The following is a 19,489-nucleotide window of genomic DNA, read 5'->3' as shown; positions in this document are numbered from 1 at the left end:
CTGATAGCTTCTGACGTGGAGTGATTGCTGTGTGTCCTTCCACATTCACACACACGGGTGGAAATACAAATGACATTTTTAAAGCAAGGCATTATGGAAACAAGACAGAAGATCAAGGGATGGCTGCCATCTTCTAGGAAATTGCAAGTCAAGTTGAGGAGAAAAGAGAATACATAGTAAGAGAAGCTCACCTCAAAAGATGGCAGCTCACGCACTAGCAGCTGCTGAGTGGTTCAGGCAGCAGATGCTCTAGGAGGCCAGAGGGAGGGAGCCCCTTGTGCCAGATTGACCCAAAGCTTCCATGATGATGCCAACTAGATGTAGACACGCTTCCTCCTTCTACTCAGCAAAGCGGAGGCTCTGAGAAAAGAGAGAAGGATCTGGAAATGGTCCAGTCACTGAGTCTAGACTGTTAAAATTGACTGCAAAAATATATATTTATCTGAAGTAAGAGAAAAAAAATCGTGAGTTTTATGTTTGTTGTGACCTAAGAGAGAGGCAGGGAGGGAAACCAGTTCTATGCTGTGTCTGTGCGTGGAATTACGCACGGGAGAGATTGGTTAATTGGTGTGGAGGGGGAGGGTTAGAGCCAGGATGCAGGGTGAGGGACAGCTGGTGTAGAGGGTTCCCCCTGGGCCTCCAGTGGTGCTGGATCATCATGCAAGCGAGTTTTGTCTGCAGTTGTCGGGACAGGTGGCTAAGAGCGCTGCAGGATTCGGCTGGAACAGGCCACACCTGCTTTCCGTTGCTATCTGATGACAGTGGCCCTGGGCTGTGTGAGTTGTTCTTGGTTCTTCACTTGGCAGTCTCTCTTTTCTGCCGGCCCCAAGCCAGGCTCACATCTGGTGACTAAATCCTCTTCATCTGTTTAGTTTGGGAGACGAAAACGTTGTGGCCAACCCATACCAGGACAGGTCTGATTGACCTTTGGGGTGAGTGTGTAGAAGGAGTCGGGAGGAGGAAATGGCCCAGTGATGAGGTCAGTAATGGACAGAAAGAGAACAACTGCATCTTATTCATGGTTGTTAAATGCCTGTCCTGGTCCCCCGTCTTCTGCACCCCCCATCTCTCCACCCCCGACCTCCCAAACAGGGCACAGCCATGGAAACGCTCTTGAACTGATTTGTTGATCAGCTCTCCCGTGGCTGTTAAACTGCTTCAGATTCCAAGCCCCACAGTGGTTTTCAGACTGGAGACTCCAAAGTTTAGAGCCTGCTGGTATCCCCAAGGGAACATGTTCAAAGTGCAAAATTCCAGAGATTCTGATCCCAGAAGTCCTGCCTTGAGCCTGGGAATCTGCTTTTCAATATCCCCAGGCAAACGTTTTTCCTCCTTTCTCTCCCTTTCTTTCTTTCCTTTTTGTTTTTTAATAACCAATAAGAAATATATTTTACATTGCAATGCTGGGTATGTATCTGGAACCAAAATTTCACAAAACTAGATTTCTCCTTACTAAGGTATTTCCTATGCTCTTCCATTCCATTCTTTCAAAACAATGCTCATCGAATAAATTGATCTCATGACTCACCAATGAATCTCAGCCCGCAGCTCCCAAAACTCAGCTCTGAAAGAGCCTTTACAGGACCCTCCCAAGAACCTTTTCTTTGCCCTCTAGCTTCCTTTCATTCATTCAGCAAATGTTGATAGAGCATCGTTCTAGAGATTGGGGATCCAGCAGTGAACATAACGGACCAAAGATCCTGCTCTCCTAGAGCTCGTACCCTGTACCTAATTCTCCAAATCCCAATTTCCATGGTTTCTTAGTTACTCTTCCCACATCCCAGGGTTGAGCATAGAAATATGGGGTTGAGAGGGGTCATCGAGGACCCCAGTTTTAGTTTTTTCCTGTTTTGCTTTTTTCAGTTTTGTCTAGCCAGCCAAAAATTAAAAATAAAAAACCCAAAATACCAAGAGCTAGCATGGTCTAGTGTTTCTCTTAATGATTTGTAGGAAGAGGAAGGAAACCTCATCCCGGATGGCAGAATCTGTTTGTAGTTTCCCAGAAAGGAAGCATGAGTTGTTAATACTTAAAACAAGCTAGCAAAAGCATGAACATGAGGTGAGCCTCCACCCTTAAAAAACAAACAAACAAAAAGCCCAGAAAACAGTAGATGTGAATACCTGTCCCTGCTTATCCTTCACGTATAATTGTTTATCTGTGCTTAAAGAGACGGGTGGCTTTAAGGATCAAAGACTGAGATGACTTTGGAGTTTGAATTTGCATCTGAGTATAGGTGATGTTCCAGGAAATAAACATGTCGAGTAAGGTGTGACCTATACTGCAAAGTCCTAATGCATCGAAAACTCTTCAACAAGCACTGTTTCCAGAGGACTTCAAGAGGATGGGAGGTGATGAGGTTACAGAAGTGGACAGCTGGCTTTACACCGGAGGAATAAGTGGTGATACTGGTGGCTGAGGGTGGTGACTCACAAGTTTGTGAATCTGGCCAGTTTTCACCTTTCAAGGCTCCGAAGTATGTTGAACTGCTTCCGTGTCGTTGAAGACTAGAGTCCGTGGGGTTGATTCTTCTCCTTACTGTGCAGGTCTGGTGTGCAGCCTTGGAGGGTTTAGAAGAGGTGAGTGGAAGAAAGACTCGCTCTGGACTTTCTCATCCTCTCTGGGCAGACAGACCAGGCAGCAGTGTAGTCAGGAATCCAGGAAACAGATGGTCGATGTTTTGAGAATTAAATATGGGAAGTAAAATTAGATTAAGCATATCCCAAGCCTGGATACCAGCCCCGGGGGCAGCTACATGAAGACAGACGCTGCCTCTTCTGCTGGAACAGCACCCAGTTTCAGGCTGTGAAGCGCCCCCTACCCCGCCCCGTGGCCTTCACCCCTACCAGGGGCCCTAGAATCAGCGTCAGTGTGGTCCTGTGATCGGCTCCATGGAGCCCTGGGGACTTGGCTGCTCGCCGAGGCTATGCATTTTCTTGGCCATCGCGCCTTCCATCTGCTCACTGACCCGCTGAGAGCTCTCGGCACCTTTGTCTTACTTCCCTCTCCGCTCTCCCCTCCCTCCCAAGCCCTGATAGATTCCTTTTTCTGTAGCAAGTCAGATTTAATTCTCACCTTGTAAAACACTTGTAGAAAATTAAGTACTCAGAATAGGAGAGAGAATCCTAGGGTAGAAAGAGGGCAGGATTTGGAGTCAGACCTGGGTTTGGATTCCCAGTCTGCCATTTGCTGATTGTGTGGCCTGTCCCTTTAGTCACAGTTACATCTTCTCGTGAAGCCCCTCCCCCCCACCTCCAAGACTGACAGAGGACACTACCTGTGTCCCCGGGTTTCTGTCTTTAGCCTCATCCCCCCCACACACCTACAGGGCCGTGCCATTCCTTTGCAGGTACTGTGCCCCGTACCACCTGGCCAGCCTTCAGACATCCTCCTCTGTGGCTCTGTGCCTTCACCTCAGGATGTGGGGTTTGGAAACAGACAGAAGAGACCCACGTTGGCCTCTTAGCTCTGCCACCTAATCGTTGATAGCACCTTGGTGAGGTTAATTAATAACCCCGCTAAGACAAGTTTCCTCATCTATAAAACGGGATACTGCGACTTAGGACACGGACACATTAGAATCGGTGTGCATTAATAAACGTCTGAGACGTTTTAGGGCTCTCGGTAAATGGCAGTTTTAAACGTCAGGTTATGTTTTTGTCTATCAGTTTGTCTCCCACTGAGGCCGCCAGGCAGGGACTGTGCTTACACACCCGTGCATTAGTTAGTCACCCAGGAATGTGTATCAAAGTGGAGCCTTGGGCCAGCCTTGTCATTTTACAAATGAGGAAACTGGTCCTAAGAGGCCGACAGTCTTGCCTGTCTATAAAATAAAGCCAGCATTCTTCTCTTGGGTGTCAGTCATTCCTTTGTGTAATATCAGTTGAGTACTTTCTAATCTAATGTTCATCGCCAGGTTTGTCCTAGGCACCAGGTGTAGCAGTTAATCGGTTCAGGAAGGTTAACCAGTCACACAGATACAGAATTAGCACATCCGCAGTTTGCGTGAAGGGGGAGTAAAAGGTATAACGCATTGAGCAGTGATTTAGTGAATGCCTGTTACGTGTCAGGTATTGTGCTGGGTGCTGGATGTGCAAATCTGGGCATGGGGGCTGTGGTGGTGACCTGGGAATGCTCCTCTGAGAGAGTGACACTTAAGCTGAGGTCGGAAGGATGGCTAGGAGCTGGGCAGGTGAAGATGGACGTTGCAGTGCAAAGCCCTCCTAATTCTAGACTTAGCTTACTTGTGTGGCTTCATTGCCTGGCTTTGCTGTCCTCGGAAAACATCTGCATTCATCGCTTGCCACATTTTCCTTCTAGCATGTGAATGACTGATCTCATATTCTAATTGTTCTTGATTTCTTATGTCTTTCTAATAAAATGGGAAGCATCAAGTTCATTACTTTCTTTATTTCTCCTGCCCTACACTTCACAACTAGCTTCCCTATTTCCTTTCCTCACCATCTTTGGTAGACATTTTGGTGCCCCATCCATAGCTCCTTGAAGGTCACCATTCCCTTTTATGCCGAAGGCTTTCTCCTCCATGTAGATGACACTGTGTTTGAGGGCTTTCTCTGGGCAGAGGTGCTAGGCAGTCAACATTCCTGCCCTTTCCCAGAAGCCGCCAACCAATGACTGACAGCAGTTGGTGGATTAATGCCCCAGCACCTGTGCCCTTGGCTGGGACCACTCTGGGGCAGGTGCCATATGCTTCCCTGGAGTGCCCTGCAGATTTGAAACCCAGTTGCCCATAGCGGTAATCTGCTTATTCACATACCCAAATTGGCTTCCTGCCCTTCCATGTCTCGCCTCACTCTTTCCAGTACTTTTGAGATCACTTCCCAAATAAACTACTTTAGTTCATGTTCTCAGGATCTGCTTCTGGGGATCCCAAACTTGGGTAGAAGACAGTTTGGGGGTCTCAGTAAATCATACCAGGCAGCCCTTGTCCAAACCCTACTCCCACCGTGGGTGTTTTCACGTAGGTGAACATTCAAGCAGCATTGAAAAGAAAAGGTTACAAGAGGAAAATGTACAGATTTTATGGAGAAAGGAGAGGAGTAGAGGCAAGGAAGAGAAAGTTTGACTCTCCGCTGCTTAACCTCTTGTCATAAGTTATTTAATCTTCATAGTGAACAACTTTGCAAGATAAACCTTCTGATTCCCATTCCTACAGATGAAGAAACCGAGCCCCAGAGGGATTGAGTAACTTGCCTAAGGTTCGTAGTCTTGGAGGCAACGTAGTCGAATTCCAGTCGACGCTGTGCTCCTTCCTCAATCCAGTAGTCCTTATACTTGTGGCGGGGGTCAAGCACGTGGTGTCAGGATGGTCTGTGCAGATCATAGTAAAAATCTGAACATGTTAGGTTCGAAGTGACTAAGTGTGTGATTTTTTTGCCGAATGAAATGCCAGCATCTGATCTGTATACGCGAGAAGCAGCAGAGGTCAGGGAGTTAAGAAGAGTTAATGGAAGAAAAACTTTTCTCCAGTTTGGGGAGCAGGACAGGAGCCCTGTTGGAGAAGCTCTGTCCACACTGACCTTGGACCAGGAGCTGTGTGGCAGTGATGGAGGTTTGTTGGAGCTACCTGCCCAGAACATGGTCCAGGCTCAGCATGGACGATCTATCTGCCTTCCTCCATCTGCCCCTAGGTTTCAGAGCCTCAGTCAGTCCTTTATTTTATTCTCTAGAGAGGGAGGGGCAGGGGTTCATCGAGCGGCTGCATCTCTCCTCCTCATGTTTCCATAGAGGCTACTTCCCTGACCACTGCTCCACCCCCATACCCTGCGCAGCACAGCACAGCACCCTGAACCCTACTGCAGCCCATGGTGATACTTGCTTGGAATTTCCTGTTTATTCATCTGTGTCTCTGAAAGACTGAGCAGGCCATGCCTTGTTCATCTTTGTCTGTAGAACAGATCCCAGCATATAGTACATGTTCAATAAATATATGAATGGATGAACGTATCAGACATTGTGTCCTTAGAATACAAAGACTGTTTAAAAAAAGAAAAAAAATCGGGTTCTCATTCTCAAGAACCCATGGCCTTGTGGGGGCCTACACAGGTGAGTAAGCAAATAATGAAATCGTGGTTTAAAAAGCCACCTGTTCTTGGTGATGTCATGGGAGGCCGTCCATAGGAGTTGGGGCATTAATGGCCACTTGATGTTAAATTAACAGCAGTCGGGGGCGGGCACAGCATGGACAGAGGCATTGAGATGTGACGAAGGATGACTCATTCTGAGAATTCCAAGTAGCTCCAAATGACTGGAGCATATTTCTAGATAACGAACCTAGAAAAATAAGTGGGGCACTGCCAGAAAGCTTTGAATTTCATGCTAAGCAGTATAGACTTTAGGCTGAATATTCAAGGGACACCACTGAAGGGTCTCATTGAGGGACGGGCATGGACGTTTTCAAAAGATTGCCCAGGAATAGGAGAAAAGAGTCGGACTGCCACGTTTATCACTCTCCTCCATGCTCTCTCCAGCTCTCCATCGTGTTCTCCACAGAGCCTGGTGTAATGTCCGTGTTCAGTAAATACTGACACCTTTTAAATGGGGAGGTGGGAGTGTTAGGGTTCTCCAGTGACACTGAACAAATAGGAGATATAGGGAGATTTATTAATAAGGGATTGGCTTGCGCAGTCCTGGAAGCTGAAAAGTCCCAAGATCTTCAGTCCCAAAGACCTGAGACCCCGCAGAGCAGATGGTACAAGTTTCAATCCAGGTCTGAAGGCAGGAGGAGACCCAGGTCCCAGCTCAGAGACAGGAGAGAGAGACAGTTCTCCGTTCATCAGCCTTTTGGTCTAACCTGGCCTTGGATTGGATGAGGCAAGCCCACAACTGGGGAAGGCAATCTGCTTTTCTCAGTCCATTGATCGAATGTTCATCTCATCCTGAAACACCCTCACAGAGACACCCAGAATAGTGTTCAACCAAAATATCTGGGCACCCCCTGACCCAGTCAAGTTGATACTAAAATTAACCATCACAGAGAGGAGAGGATAGCACTGGAATTGGTGTAGCAGATGGATTGGAGGTAGAGAGAGACTGAGAAGGCAAGTTATTGAACTCATCTAACCACTCTAATCTAATCTAAATCACTCAGTATTTCTTTGGTGCATACTTATTTCCTTCTAGGCCATTGTCATGTTAACCCGATCTTGTGGGTTAATCTGTACATTCATATGTGAGAGTTTAATACTTGTTGAATAGCTGTTTAGAGTTTGCTTTTATAAGACTAAGAAAACTGGTTTTCCTGCATCCACCTTTTTCTCCCTCCAGTTTATTCTGCACACAGCAGCCAGAGTGATCCTTTTAAAACCTCTGTGAGATGCCGTCATTCCTGTGCTCAGAACCCCCTTCAGAGTCAAAGCTGAGGCTCCTCCAGTCCTGCCTGACCCGGCCCCCCCCCCCCACCCCTCTGACCTCTTCCATCATTCCCACAACTTGTTTACTCTGTTCTACACTGGCCTCCTTGCTGTTCCTTAAAACAGACATGCTGTTCCTGCACCTCAGACACACCCCAGAGACTCACAAGGCTGGCCCCCTCTCTGTTCAGCCTTTGCTCAGTGATCACCGGCTCGGTAAGGTCTTGCCTGGCCACTGTGCTCAGACTTTGAAAACTGGCCCCCGTATTCCCCATCCTGTCCTCTATCCCAGGTAAGTTTTCTGCATAGCACTAATCAATTTTAACATATCATGTACTTTTTAACATATTGAACAATTTTTAGCGTATCATCTAGTATCATATGATCGTTTTCTCCCGCCGGAATGTAAGTTCCATGAAAAAGTATTCTGTCTGTCTTGTTTTCTGCTTTCGCTCCAACACCTGAAACGATCCCTGGCGTCAGAGTTAAGTGCTCAGTACGTATTTGTTGAATTAATAGATGAGAACACCTTTTTGATATTGCACTTTTAGGTAAATTGACTTCTGAGTGCTTTCTGTAAACCTGAAAGAAGAGGGAGGAAGGTTCGTTTTGCCTTTTAAATAAGGTCACTACTTGATAAATCCACCACCGAATCCACTTCAGAGAGAAGTGAGGCGTTCCTTAGCAACCAAAAGCATCGTGATGTCTTAGACATTGCTGTGTGAGATCTGAGCGGCGTGGGACTTGCTGTGAACCACTGTCAGTATCGTTCTTGCCTAAGACTGGCTGGTGGGCACTGAAGAGAAGAATGTTATGAAAAGTATTCTTTTTTTTTTTTTTTTTTTTTTTTGGTGTGGTGGGGGCCCCTTTTTTTTTTGTTTCTCTCTTGGGGGGGCGCGCTCCCCACGTGCTGCGTAAGCGGCCGGGGCTCACGGGCCCAGCCGCTCCGCGGCACGTGGGATCCTCCCAGACTGGGGCACGAACCCGCGTTGCCTGCATCGGCAGGCGGACTCTCAACCACTGTGCCACCGGGGAAGCCCATGAAAAGTATTCTTGATATTCTCTTTTCTCCTTTGCTGAAAAAGTATGGTACCCACTTCAGGGTACATAGACAGTGGGTAAACAGAAAAGCATTTGTGAGGATGAAGAATTCATTTAACATTAAATTCCCCTGTTTAAGCAACGTGTTGTATATGCTTGAAGTGCATGAAAAGGCTCAGTAGACTTGACAGGGCAAAAGAATGGTGATGGGAAGACACTTTTTCTTTTTTTTCCCCCTCAAAGGTGTTTCATGGGACTCCCTTCCAGACGAGCTGCTCTTAGGAATCTTCTCCTGTCTGTGCCTCCCTGAACTTCTGAAAGTCTCCAGTGTTTGTAAGAGATGGTATCATCTAGCGTAAGTATTTTTCACCCCCTTCTGCTGTATGTGGATGAGGAGAAAAGAAGGGTTATTTATTTATTCATTTGGGTCTGGTGAAACTGAAAACCAAGAAAAATATAGCAGCACAAAGCAAACTAGGTATCTTCTCCCTTTCATTAAAATCAGTGTCTTATTTCAGAGTGAAGGGAGGGAGCTACCGGAAGTGACTTACCCCATTTCTGAAAACCTCCTTTCCCTGTATTCAGTGTAGCCCGTGTTTATTGGGCAACGTACTGAGAGTGAGGGGAGTGATGGGCGTGCGCGAAGGCATAGCTGCTGCCCACCCACTGGCTGGGCTGGGCAGTGAGTGCAGTGAGAGAGAACTCGAGGCTCTGGCATTAGACCTGAGTGGAAAGCCAGCCTCTGCCACTTAGGCTTTGGGGGAACCTGAGCGAGGTTCTTGACACTTCTGAGCTTCAGTCCCCGCCCATATATTAAATGGGGGTGACGGTACCTTCAGGACAGCGCCGCTGTGAGGATGCGGTATAAAGATGCCAGGGCAGTGCTCAGCTCATAGAAACGTTCAGCGCGTGGCAGCCGACAGTTGTTGGGGTTTTTGTTGGTTCAGGGGCAGCACTTTTCAAGTGTGGACGGTGAGCTGCACAGGGGGAGTCTTGGTGAGCTGGGAAGGCAGTGACGGGCCAGAAGCGGGGAGGAAATGACTGCCTTTCCATCTTCACCTTTTCTCCTACCCATTAACCTCTGGCCATGCTTCGCTTTGTGCTTAAAGGCCATCTGTCTCTCTTCTCCCTCCACACATCTAGGACTCTCGTTGTGAGACAGCAGGAGCCCCTACCCTTCCCATTCACGGGTGTGCTGGAAATAAGACACTCTAGGTATTTACAGGAGTGGGCTACAGTCGTCCCTTGGTATCCTTTGGGTATTGGTTCCAGGACCTCCTGTGGATACCAAAATCCACAGATGATCAAGTCCCTTATATAAAATGGCATAGGACAGTCTGTCTCTGTATCCGGGGATGTGTGGTTGCTTGAATCTGCGAATGCAGAACCCGTGGATAGGGAGGGCTGACTGTATCTGCTTAGAAGAGCCACAGAGAGGTCTGCACACCTGGAATACTGGAGCAGGTAAATGGTGGTTGACTTTCACTTATCCCCGCCCAAGTGACCCCATCTTGATTTTCTTTTTCCGCCAGCTGTCTTCTCCATGCAGAGTCTATTAATCCTCATTTCAACTGTCATAAAATTTATAACTGACATTTATTAGGCACTTGTTATATGCCAGGCACTGCAGTCCTGCCTTCTTAATAATAGAGGTTGAATAACATGTTGACAATTTGTGTAGAATTATTTCGAAGCTCTAGCCAGTGGTCTGCAAGCAGTATTAAAAAGTAAAATTCTTGTAGATATTTAAAATGTCTCCTCATGGGCTTGATCTCACGTTTTTGTTAAATTGAATTAATCTCTGGGTATTAAAGCTTTATCGTGTTGTTTCGTACATTTTGGCACCTCGTTTTTGCTTCAGAAACACTATCTAAAATCTAAATATTTTTCTTTTTCCTTCCCATTAGTTCATATGTATATACCTATATTTTTGTGCATATATATATATATTTTAAGCTTTTAAGGTATTGTAAAACAGAGCTGAACTATGACTTTTTCCTAATAGATATCTGATAACTATGTCTCATAATAAAGTTGTAAAAACTTTCCTTCTTTTAGGTACATTTACACGTTCGTTAGGGTAATAGAGGTAGCCTGTTCATGCTTCACAAAAATGGCAAGTGGGATCCTTTGGGCCATTTTGAACCTGTCTACTCGTTCGATAATCAGTTGAGTGATTCGAACAATCATTTTTAAAGTTATCGAATTGATTTGAATCCTGCGGTTGTATTCTCTGGTTCTAGATCATTGCATTGCACCTGATAGCATTGAACCAGCTAAATTGGAAATCCATATAAAGAGGAAGATAAAAGCTTATGCGTGATAGGACCAAGAGCTATTCAATAATGCCTTAAAAATATCATAGGTAATTGTGTAGTCAAAAACAAAGATGCCTTCGGAATTTGCTTCAAGGCAATTTAGTGGCCGTGTCCTCACGTTAGTAACGGTGTCGAGGGCCTCCAGTAACCAGTGTCCCGGCTTACCAAACACAGCACCTCCTCTTTCCCAGGTTTGACGAGTCTCTCTGGCAGACCTTAGACCTCACGGGCAGAAACCTCCATCCAGATGTGGTTGGTCGGCTGCTGTCTCGAGGGGTGGTTGCCTTCCGCTGCCCACGATCGTTTATGGACCAACCGTTTGTTGAACGTTTCAGGTAAGAAAGGAAAATTCCTGGAAAATCTTGGGATGGAAAACAGATAAAAATGTCTTTTTTCTTATATTCAGCTGTATGCCCTATGACAGGTTACGTGTGCATAATGGAGAGTTAGTTGCATATCTTGCCGCGTAGCCTTTGTGTTGAAACATGGTAGAGGTTTCAGTGACATCATTCCCATTTTAACGCAGGGTTGCTCTTGGGCTCTTCCCAGGGTCTTAGATGTTCTTGGGGTCCTCAGTAGATGGATGTCCGGAGTCCCATGAGGCAGGAGCCAAGCAGAACCCTCACCAGCAGATGCAAGGCAGCCTAGCTATTTCCCCACTGCCCATTTCTGATCAAGAAAAAATGTGAGGCATCCTTTCAGGCTTTGTTACTCTTGAGTTTCTGATCCTATTGTGGACAAATTTGCATCCGGAAAAAAAAGGCCCTCTTTTGGTGTGACTTTTTTTTTTTTTTTTTTTTTTGCGGTACGCGGGCCTCTCACTGTCGTGGCCCCTCCCACTACGGAGCACAGGCTCCGGACGCGCAGGCTCAGCGGCCATGGCTCACGGGCCTAGCCGCTCCGCGGCATGTGGGGTCTTCGCAGACCGGGGCACGAATCCGTGTCCCTTGCATCGGCAGGCAGACTCTCAGCCACTGAGCCACCAGGGAAGTCCGGCATAACCTTTTTGTCATCCACATCCAGCTCCTTCTCACGGTGCCCATTAATTAATTTTCTACGTGGGACTATATTGGCACAACACCCGGACTTGGCAAAAATGCTTTTGAATTTTAAAACAAACGAGTGTGGAAATTAGCTAGTAGCAACTTATTTTATGACCAAAACTATAGCTAATATTTGAAATGAGTATTTAGGGTCTTGTCTGTGATGGACTGCCCAGGTGAGGAGGAGAAGGGTCGGATGTGATCTGGATTTGCTGGTGTGAGCCACCTTGTGGAACCTCTTTTTATTCCTTCTGTGTTCAGCCCTTTTCGTGTACAGCACATGGACCTGTCGAACTCGGTGATCGATGTGTCTACCCTCCACGGCCTTCTGTCTCACTGCTCCAAGTTGCAGAATCTCAGTCTAGAAGGCCTACAGCTTTCGGATCCCATTGTCAAGTGAGTGGCAGCCAGGAGCATGTCACAAAGGCAGTTGTTTTGTTAATTTTGTTTCCTGAGTGTACCTGGGGTGTCCTGTCCATATCCAGATGGACTCAGAAAATATCCAGTGCAGTGTTCCAGCTTCCGCAAAACTTTCCAGGACTCACCTAGGCAACCAAAGTTTGCATGCTAACTATATTGCCAGGGCTCGTGCTAGGTTCTAGACATACAGGGATGAATCAAGGCATGGTCCCTCCCTCATTCATGGGAGAAACAAGTAATTACAGTGCTGTGTGTTTGTTAGGTGCGTTGGCGAATGTGCGGCAACACACAGAGACCTAATTAAATTTCTAGAAGGCAGCCTTCTCAGAGGACGTGACTCTTAAGCTGAGTATTGAAAATACGTAGGTAGGAGTTCTCCCCATGATATGGGGAAGGAAGCAGTCTGGTTGGGTCTAAACTCTGAAGTGGTCGGGAGTTGCTGGAGCGTGGGGCTCAGTGAGGGAGGTGACAGGTGAGGGTGGTCAGGGACCAGATCATAGTGGAGTGGGCCCCTGCCACGCTGGAAGAAGTCTGGATTCTGTTGTGTGCTGTGAAGAGGGAAGTGTGGTGAAGAGAGGAGAGTGGTTCTAAGGATGGAAAGAACATGTCAGAGTTGAATTTTAGAAAATTAACTCACTGGGCATCTCAGAGGGTCAGTCAGACATAAAAGAAACTAGATTAGTTAAGATACTATTGTATTCATTCAGGTAAGAAATGATGACGCCTGATGGGAAAAAAATAGAATAATGATAATAATAGCAGCTAGCATTTATTGAGCACGTACTATGTGCCAGATACTAGATTCTTTAGAGGTATTCTGATTTAATCCTCACAGCAACCCCATGAAATATGTTCTTATTGTTCCCTTTTTACAGATGTGGAAACTGAGGAACAGAGAGGCTGAATAACTTGTCCAAAGTCACACAGTTAGTAGGTGGCAGAACCAAGATTTGAACCTGGCAATATAGTATGATTCCAGAACTCTCATTCTTAATCACTATTTCACTAACATGAGGCATTTGGGAATGTAGAGGAGAGGGCAAGATTGAAAGAACCTAGTGACTTTATAAGTAGAAGTTTACCAATTGTGGGTGAAATGGAAAAATGTTTATTTCATTGCTGGGTTGTTTTTTGTTTTTTAAAGTACATTGATCCGTGTTTGTTGTGGACTGACTCTCTGTGCCAGGCACTGTTAAGGCCTTTATTACATTATATCATTTAATTTTAACAACCCTACCAAAAAAGGTACTGATCTTGCCATTTCACAGATGGTAATAAACTAAGGCAAAACGTCCTGCTTGGTGTCATCCAGATAGTAAGATGTGAATTTAAACTCACTTCTGACTCAGAGGCCTGTGTGCTTTTGACTGTCTCACTTAGCCTCATGCTTGTTGACTGAGTGAGTGTCTTGTTGGTGTTCTTATGACTTTGTCTTCTTTCTCCAGCAATCTTGCTCAGAACACAAATTTGGTGCGATTAAACCTTTCTGGGTGTTCTGGATTCTCTGAATCTGCCCTGAAGACTTTGCTGAGCAGCTGTTGCAGGTAGGAGAGATTTGAGATTTTGATTATAGAACTGTTGTTTCACATCAGGATAGAATCAAGGAACATTTTTAAGCTATACCTAACTCTCCAAGCTCTTGATTTGGATAATGCAATGCCTTTTGCCCTCCAAACTTTCCATCCAGACTCAGAAGCCAAATCGATTAAGTTTCCAAAGGATACTTGTGTAGTGATCCCTTTTTTTTCTGTGACTATTAAAATACAGAAAATGTAGTAGTGTGTTTATTAACAATATGTACAAACAGTATCTGTTTATACCTGACTTTACGGTCAGGCGTTTTTCCCTATAGTATCTGTAGACCTAACTTAACAGTTTGGATTAAATTTGTTATTGCAAAATACACCATGAATTGGGTGATTCCATTAAAAACATCTTTTATATTATGTAGTAATATCAGTATATAAATAAGGTTACAGAGTTATAGAAATTAATAAGTGAGGGGGGACATGGTTCACAGAATACCCAGTACTGTGTGTGTGTCTGTGTCTGTGTCCTTTTTACTATCTCTTGGTCTCTGTGCTAATAGCATTGTACTTATTTCTACTTAATGATCTGTTGAAAGTAGATTGCCTTTGGCTAAGAATGTTATCAATGAGATAAAATGGTAGCCCTACATATTCTCAGCAGTGCCAGGATTGGGATGTATAGTTTAATGGTTGGACTCTTTCTCTGAAGCCCTCATTTGCTCAGTTAGCAGAGGCCCAATAAGGTAAAGTGGATTTTTGTAATGTCGGCATCTCTTTATTAGGAATCCCCGGTACCATCCAACAGTTTTTTAAAGCATCTCGGGCGCTTGCTCATACTGTGTAGTTGTTTGCTAACAACCCGGGTGATTGAGAAAGAAAGCATAGAGACTAGAATTTTTCCATCTAGTCCTGCAATGAGGTTTGAGCAGGAGAGGAGAGCGCTTCCCTCCTCTTCCAGAAGGGGGCAGCATTCACTAGGCCCTTGGCTCACATCCCCTGGCAAGTTTCTGGAACACACTGGAACAAGGTGGGAGAAAGCAGTTTCAGGTGAGCGAATGTAGCTGCTTAGAGGAGCAGGGGTTCTGTGCAGAAAATGGTAAGGAATCGACGGCTTTGTATATTCTTGGTTTGCAGCTTTAGGCGGTGCTATGTCGAGAACTCATTCTGGGTAACGGTTTCATGCTTTCCTTATCACCCCTCTTGTGTGCAGATTGGATGAACTGAACCTCTCCTGGTGCTATGAATTCACTGAAAAGCATGTGCAGGTGGCTGTCGCACACGTGTCAGAGACTGTCACCCAGCTGAATCTCAGCGGGTACCGAAAGAATCTGCAGAGATCGGGTAAGACCTGCCGGGCTGCCGGCCCCTTAACCACAGCAGCCACGACAATAACAGCAGGTTTGACTTCTCGAGCATCTCCTAGGCGTGGTCCTCCATAAGTTGTCTCATTTAATCCAGCGCATGTGTTCCTATTCCTATTTTTCAGATGAGGTAGCAGCTGGCTGATCAGAAGGGTCAGGTAAATGCCAACAGCTAGTGGGTAGCAGGGTTGGAATCCAGAATCTGAAAGTGGAAACCTTTATCCTTTAAAGCAATTTATGTTTAAGCAGAAGAAGTTCTTTTCATTAACTAAATTGTTAGCTAAAACCCCAACATAAAAATCGATCGGTGCAACGTTTGATCAGTATTAAGCTGTGGTTCTCAACTGCGGATAATTTTGCCTGCAAGGGGACATTTGGCGAAGTCTGGAGACATTTTTGACTCTCACGGCTGCAGTGGTGTTACTGGCATCTGGTGGGTAGAAGCCAGGAATGCTGGTGAACAAGGCACAGGACAGCAGAATAACACACCAAAAAGAATCTGGTCCTAAATGTCAGTAGCGCCAAGGTTGAAAACCCTGTTTATAAACCCTCTTTCATATGTATAACTAACTCCTCTCAATTCAGTCTAAGAAGGCAATGAGGTTTTTTAGACAAACACAGACTTTTGAAATCAGGGATAATGTGTGACAAAGTCTTTATAAGCCTGAACGTTCAGTTATGCTTTGTCTTATTTGTCTAATATTGACAGAATCTTAATTTGCAAAGATAAGTTTTTGCAAATGGCAAGGTTTTTTTTTTATTAAAGTGTAATTGATATATAATATATAAGTTACAGGTATACAACAGAGTGATTCACAATTTTTAAAGGTTATACTACTTTTATAGTTATTATAAAATATTGGCTATATTCCCCATGTTGTACAATATATCCTTGTAGCTTATTTTATACCTAACAGTTTGTACCTCTTCATCCCCTACCCCTGTATTGCCCCTTGTCCCTTCTTCTCCCCACTGGCCACCGCTAGTTTGTTCTCTATATCTGTGAGTCTGCCTCTTTTTTGTGATATTCACTAGTTTGTTGTATTTTTTAGATTCCTCCTATAAGTGATAGCATACAGTAGTTATCTTTCTCTGTCTGGCTTATTTCACTTAGCATTTTCACAGTTCCCTTCGTGATCTTGGGCTGTGGGTTGCACAAAGCCTAGTTAAGCCAGCCACATACCTCAGCGCTACCCTCGTGTCTTGATGGTGGTGTCAGCTCATCTGAGTATAAGTGTTTTTATTTATTATAGTTTTTAATATACTTAAAAAGACTTGAACCAAACATTTGCAGAATGTGTCTAACAGAAAAATGTTCTGTTCTACATTTTTTCCCTTTAAACACAATTTTCAGTCTGGTTATAGTATTATATAGTCATTCTCAAATATACCCAAAACATGTAAAAACACAAAAACAAATCAATAATCCCGCTAACGTTTTGCCAGTCTTTTTTCCTGTTAAAAAGTGTTTTTTTTAATGGGACATGGTGTATGGAATTCTTTGTAACATGTTTTTATTTCAGGTAACCCCATTTTAGTCGCTACACAAATGTCATTTTCAGTGGCTGTGTGATATTCCATCAAATATATTTATGTTGATTCATTCATAACTTATTCAGTTGATCTCCTTGTAATGAATGTTTAGAATCTTTGCAGTTTTTCCCTTTTTTTTTTTTGCGGTACGCGGGCCTGTCAGTGTTGTGGCCTCTCCCGTTGCGGAGCATAGGCTCCAGACGCACAGGCTCAGCGGCCGTGGCTCACGGGCCCAGCCGCTCCGCGGCATGTGGGATCTTCCCGGACCGGGGTACGAACCTGCGTCCCCTGCATCGGCAGGCGGACTCTCAACCACTGCGCCACCAGGGAAGCCCAGTTTTTCCCTTTTATAAACAACTTTGGTACGGACAGAAGTGAACCTTTGAGTGCATTTCTAAGTGGAATTGCCAGCTCAGGGATTAGGTTCCGTTCTCAAGTTTTGGATAATTATTGCCAAGTTGCCTTCCAAGGATTTTAAACTCCCACCAGTGAGCATCCTCTTCACAGTGAATCCCACCCCTGGTTCTTCCCTCTTCATCCCCAAGAGAAGGCAGTGCCCTTTGTACATTTCTGCCCATATCTGAATTTCCCACTTCTTTATTGGAGTTTTTCTGTAATGAACCAAGGTTCTGGGTGCAAGGTCGAGAACCTCTGCTGTAGGCAGACTGCTGTAAACTGTGTCCAAGTTTGGCTTAAAACCCTTTTCTTTGTTCCTCCGAAAAAGAACAAATCGCCTTTTTACTGAGTTTTGGCAGGAGTAATAGGTGGTAAAATCCTGCTTGCTAGACACATTCAGGGCAAGGACACAGACGTGGAGTAGAAGTTGAGGTGTTAGTTTCCTTAATTATACAGTGGGAGTCAAAGATTTTTAAATGGATGTCTTTAGCAGTGGCGCACACTATTTCATTGTTTAGGTGGTAATACAGATTTTGTATTTTAGCTCCAAGCCTGGTGCCAGACCTCCTGGGGTCAAGTACCCACTCTGCCATTTACTGGGGAGCCTTGAGCAAGTCGCTTAACCTTTCTGTTCCTCCATTTCTCATCAATAAAATGGAGATAACAGAACCCGCCTCTTAGAGTAAGGAATAAATGGGTTAATACGTGTACAGGATGTTGAATTATTCTTGGCACATAATGAGAGATCAGTAACGGTTGCCTGTTGTTTTTTTTTTTTTTTTTTTTTTTGCGGTACGCGGGCCTCTCATTGTTGTGGCCTCTCCCATTACGGAGCACAGGCTCCGGACGCACAGGCTCAGCGGCCATGGCTCACGGGCCCAGCCGTTCAGCGGCATGTGGGATCCTCCCGGACTGGGGCACGAACCCATGTCCCCTGCATTGGCAGGCGGACTCTCAACCACTGCGCCACCAGGGAAGCCCGCCTGTTGATGTTTTCATTCTCTACCCAGATGAGCACTGAATGAGCTTTGGAGGACCTAGCTTTTGGTCTTGGATTTACTTGGACTTCTCTAGCTAGAATTATCTGTCTTTTAAAATGACAGGTTAGATTAGGTGGTTTCTAAGATCCCTTCTAACTCAAGTGAAATGAAGGAGACAGTGAAGAGGAATCTTGGCGGGGACTGCTGTTTACTAACTCTTCCCACCGAGGGAAGACCGCGGCTTCAACAAGGGCTGGAGACAGAGACTGACCAGTTTTATCCCCCAAGGTTTCGTTCTTTCCCAGGTGGTGGCAAAGTAAGATTGTATCTGGTTGTGGATTTTGTGGGTGGCTGGCTGGCTGGCGAGGTGATGGGTCACTTAAAATTGTGCTGTGCACTTCTTTATTTTTTAGTGACTAATGAGGCAAATTTATTCCAATTTATTGAGCCCCTATAATGCATAAAGCCCTGTTCAGACTTGGGAGGCGTGGCCTTGAACAGAACAGAGAAAGTCATCCTTGTGAAGCTTCCATTCTGGTGGGGAAGGCAGACAATCAACAAGGAATTAAATGTGATACAAGGAGGTGAAAATGCAAGGAGGAAGAATTTAAAGCACAGTGCTTAGGTGGAGTGTGGCGGGTAGGGGGCTCTTTTCAGATGGAATGGTCAAAGAGAAGGCCTCCCTGAGGAAGTGACACTTGAGCACAGACCTGAAGGAGTGAAGGAGTGAGCCGTGTAGATATGTAAGCAAAGAACATTCTAGAACGAAGGACCAACAAGTGCCTTTGGAGGAAAGTCACACATGCTACTTTGTAATCAGAAAATGAATCAATAAATGTTATTTATTTTTTAAAATAGACAAACTTTATTAATGTGTGAGGTTTTTTCCTCTCGGTTTGGGAGCCAGTGAAGGGGGAGGCAAGGAGGACCGTGGTAGGAGCTGAGATAGCTGGGGCATGCTCTCTAAGCCAGGGCAAAAGCTCTGTTTCCATTTTTTTTCCTGAGTAAGATGGGAAGCCATTGGGGTGTTTTGAGCAGGAGTGAAATGATCTGACTCACCTTTGAAGTCTCCTTCTGGTGCTGTGCTGGGAAAAGGCTGCTGGAGACTAGGGTGGTAACATTTGAGGAAGTAAGAAGTGATCCGATTTCAGACACAGTTTGAAAGCCAACCTAACAGGATTTGGTAACAGATTGGATGTGGGATATGAGGAAACAGTCAAGTACGATTCCCAGGGTTTTGGCTACAGCAACTGGATTGGTGAAGTTCCCACTTACTAAGATGGGGAAGACTTTAGGGAAGGAGCAGATTGAGAGGAGAAATCAAGCGTTTGGTTTTAGGCATAAATTTGAGATGCTTATCACATAGCCCAGTGGGCGTGTTGGCTGTGTTGAAAATGCAAGTCTAGGATTCAGGGGAGGGGATAGGACTGAAGATGTAGCTGTGAGAAGGGAAAAAAAAAACCCTCAAACATCAATAAAATTTGTCTATTTTTCAAA

The 19,489-nt window shown here is 45.1% G+C and overlaps 1 protein-coding gene across 2 annotated transcripts in view; it reads left to right on the top strand.

Moving 5' to 3' along the window:
* The window catches only part of SKP2 (S-phase kinase associated protein 2), a 50,319-nt gene that overhangs the window by 3,178 nt on the left and 27,652 nt on the right, over window positions 1–19,489 (top strand). For both annotated transcript variants that reach the window (XM_027092738.1, XM_027092737.1), the window contains exons 3-7: window positions 8,656–8,767; window positions 10,922–11,065; window positions 12,035–12,169; window positions 13,639–13,737; window positions 14,933–15,063. In XM_027092738.1, the coding sequence (XP_026948539.1) occupies window positions 8,656–8,767; window positions 10,922–11,065; window positions 12,035–12,169; window positions 13,639–13,737; window positions 14,933–15,063 (621 nt within the window). The remainder of the gene's footprint in view (window positions 1–8,655; window positions 8,768–10,921; window positions 11,066–12,034; window positions 12,170–13,638; window positions 13,738–14,932; window positions 15,064–19,489) is intronic.

The sequence above is a fragment of the Aethalodelphis obliquidens genome, unplaced genomic scaffold, assembly GCF_003676395.1.
Source record: "Aethalodelphis obliquidens isolate GAN/ISIS:26980383/991018 unplaced genomic scaffold, ASM367639v1 scaffold80, whole genome shotgun sequence".
Classification (NCBI taxonomy): Eukaryota; Metazoa; Chordata; class Mammalia; order Artiodactyla; family Delphinidae; genus Aethalodelphis; species Aethalodelphis obliquidens.
This window is presented reverse-complemented; position numbering and strand designations above follow the sequence as displayed.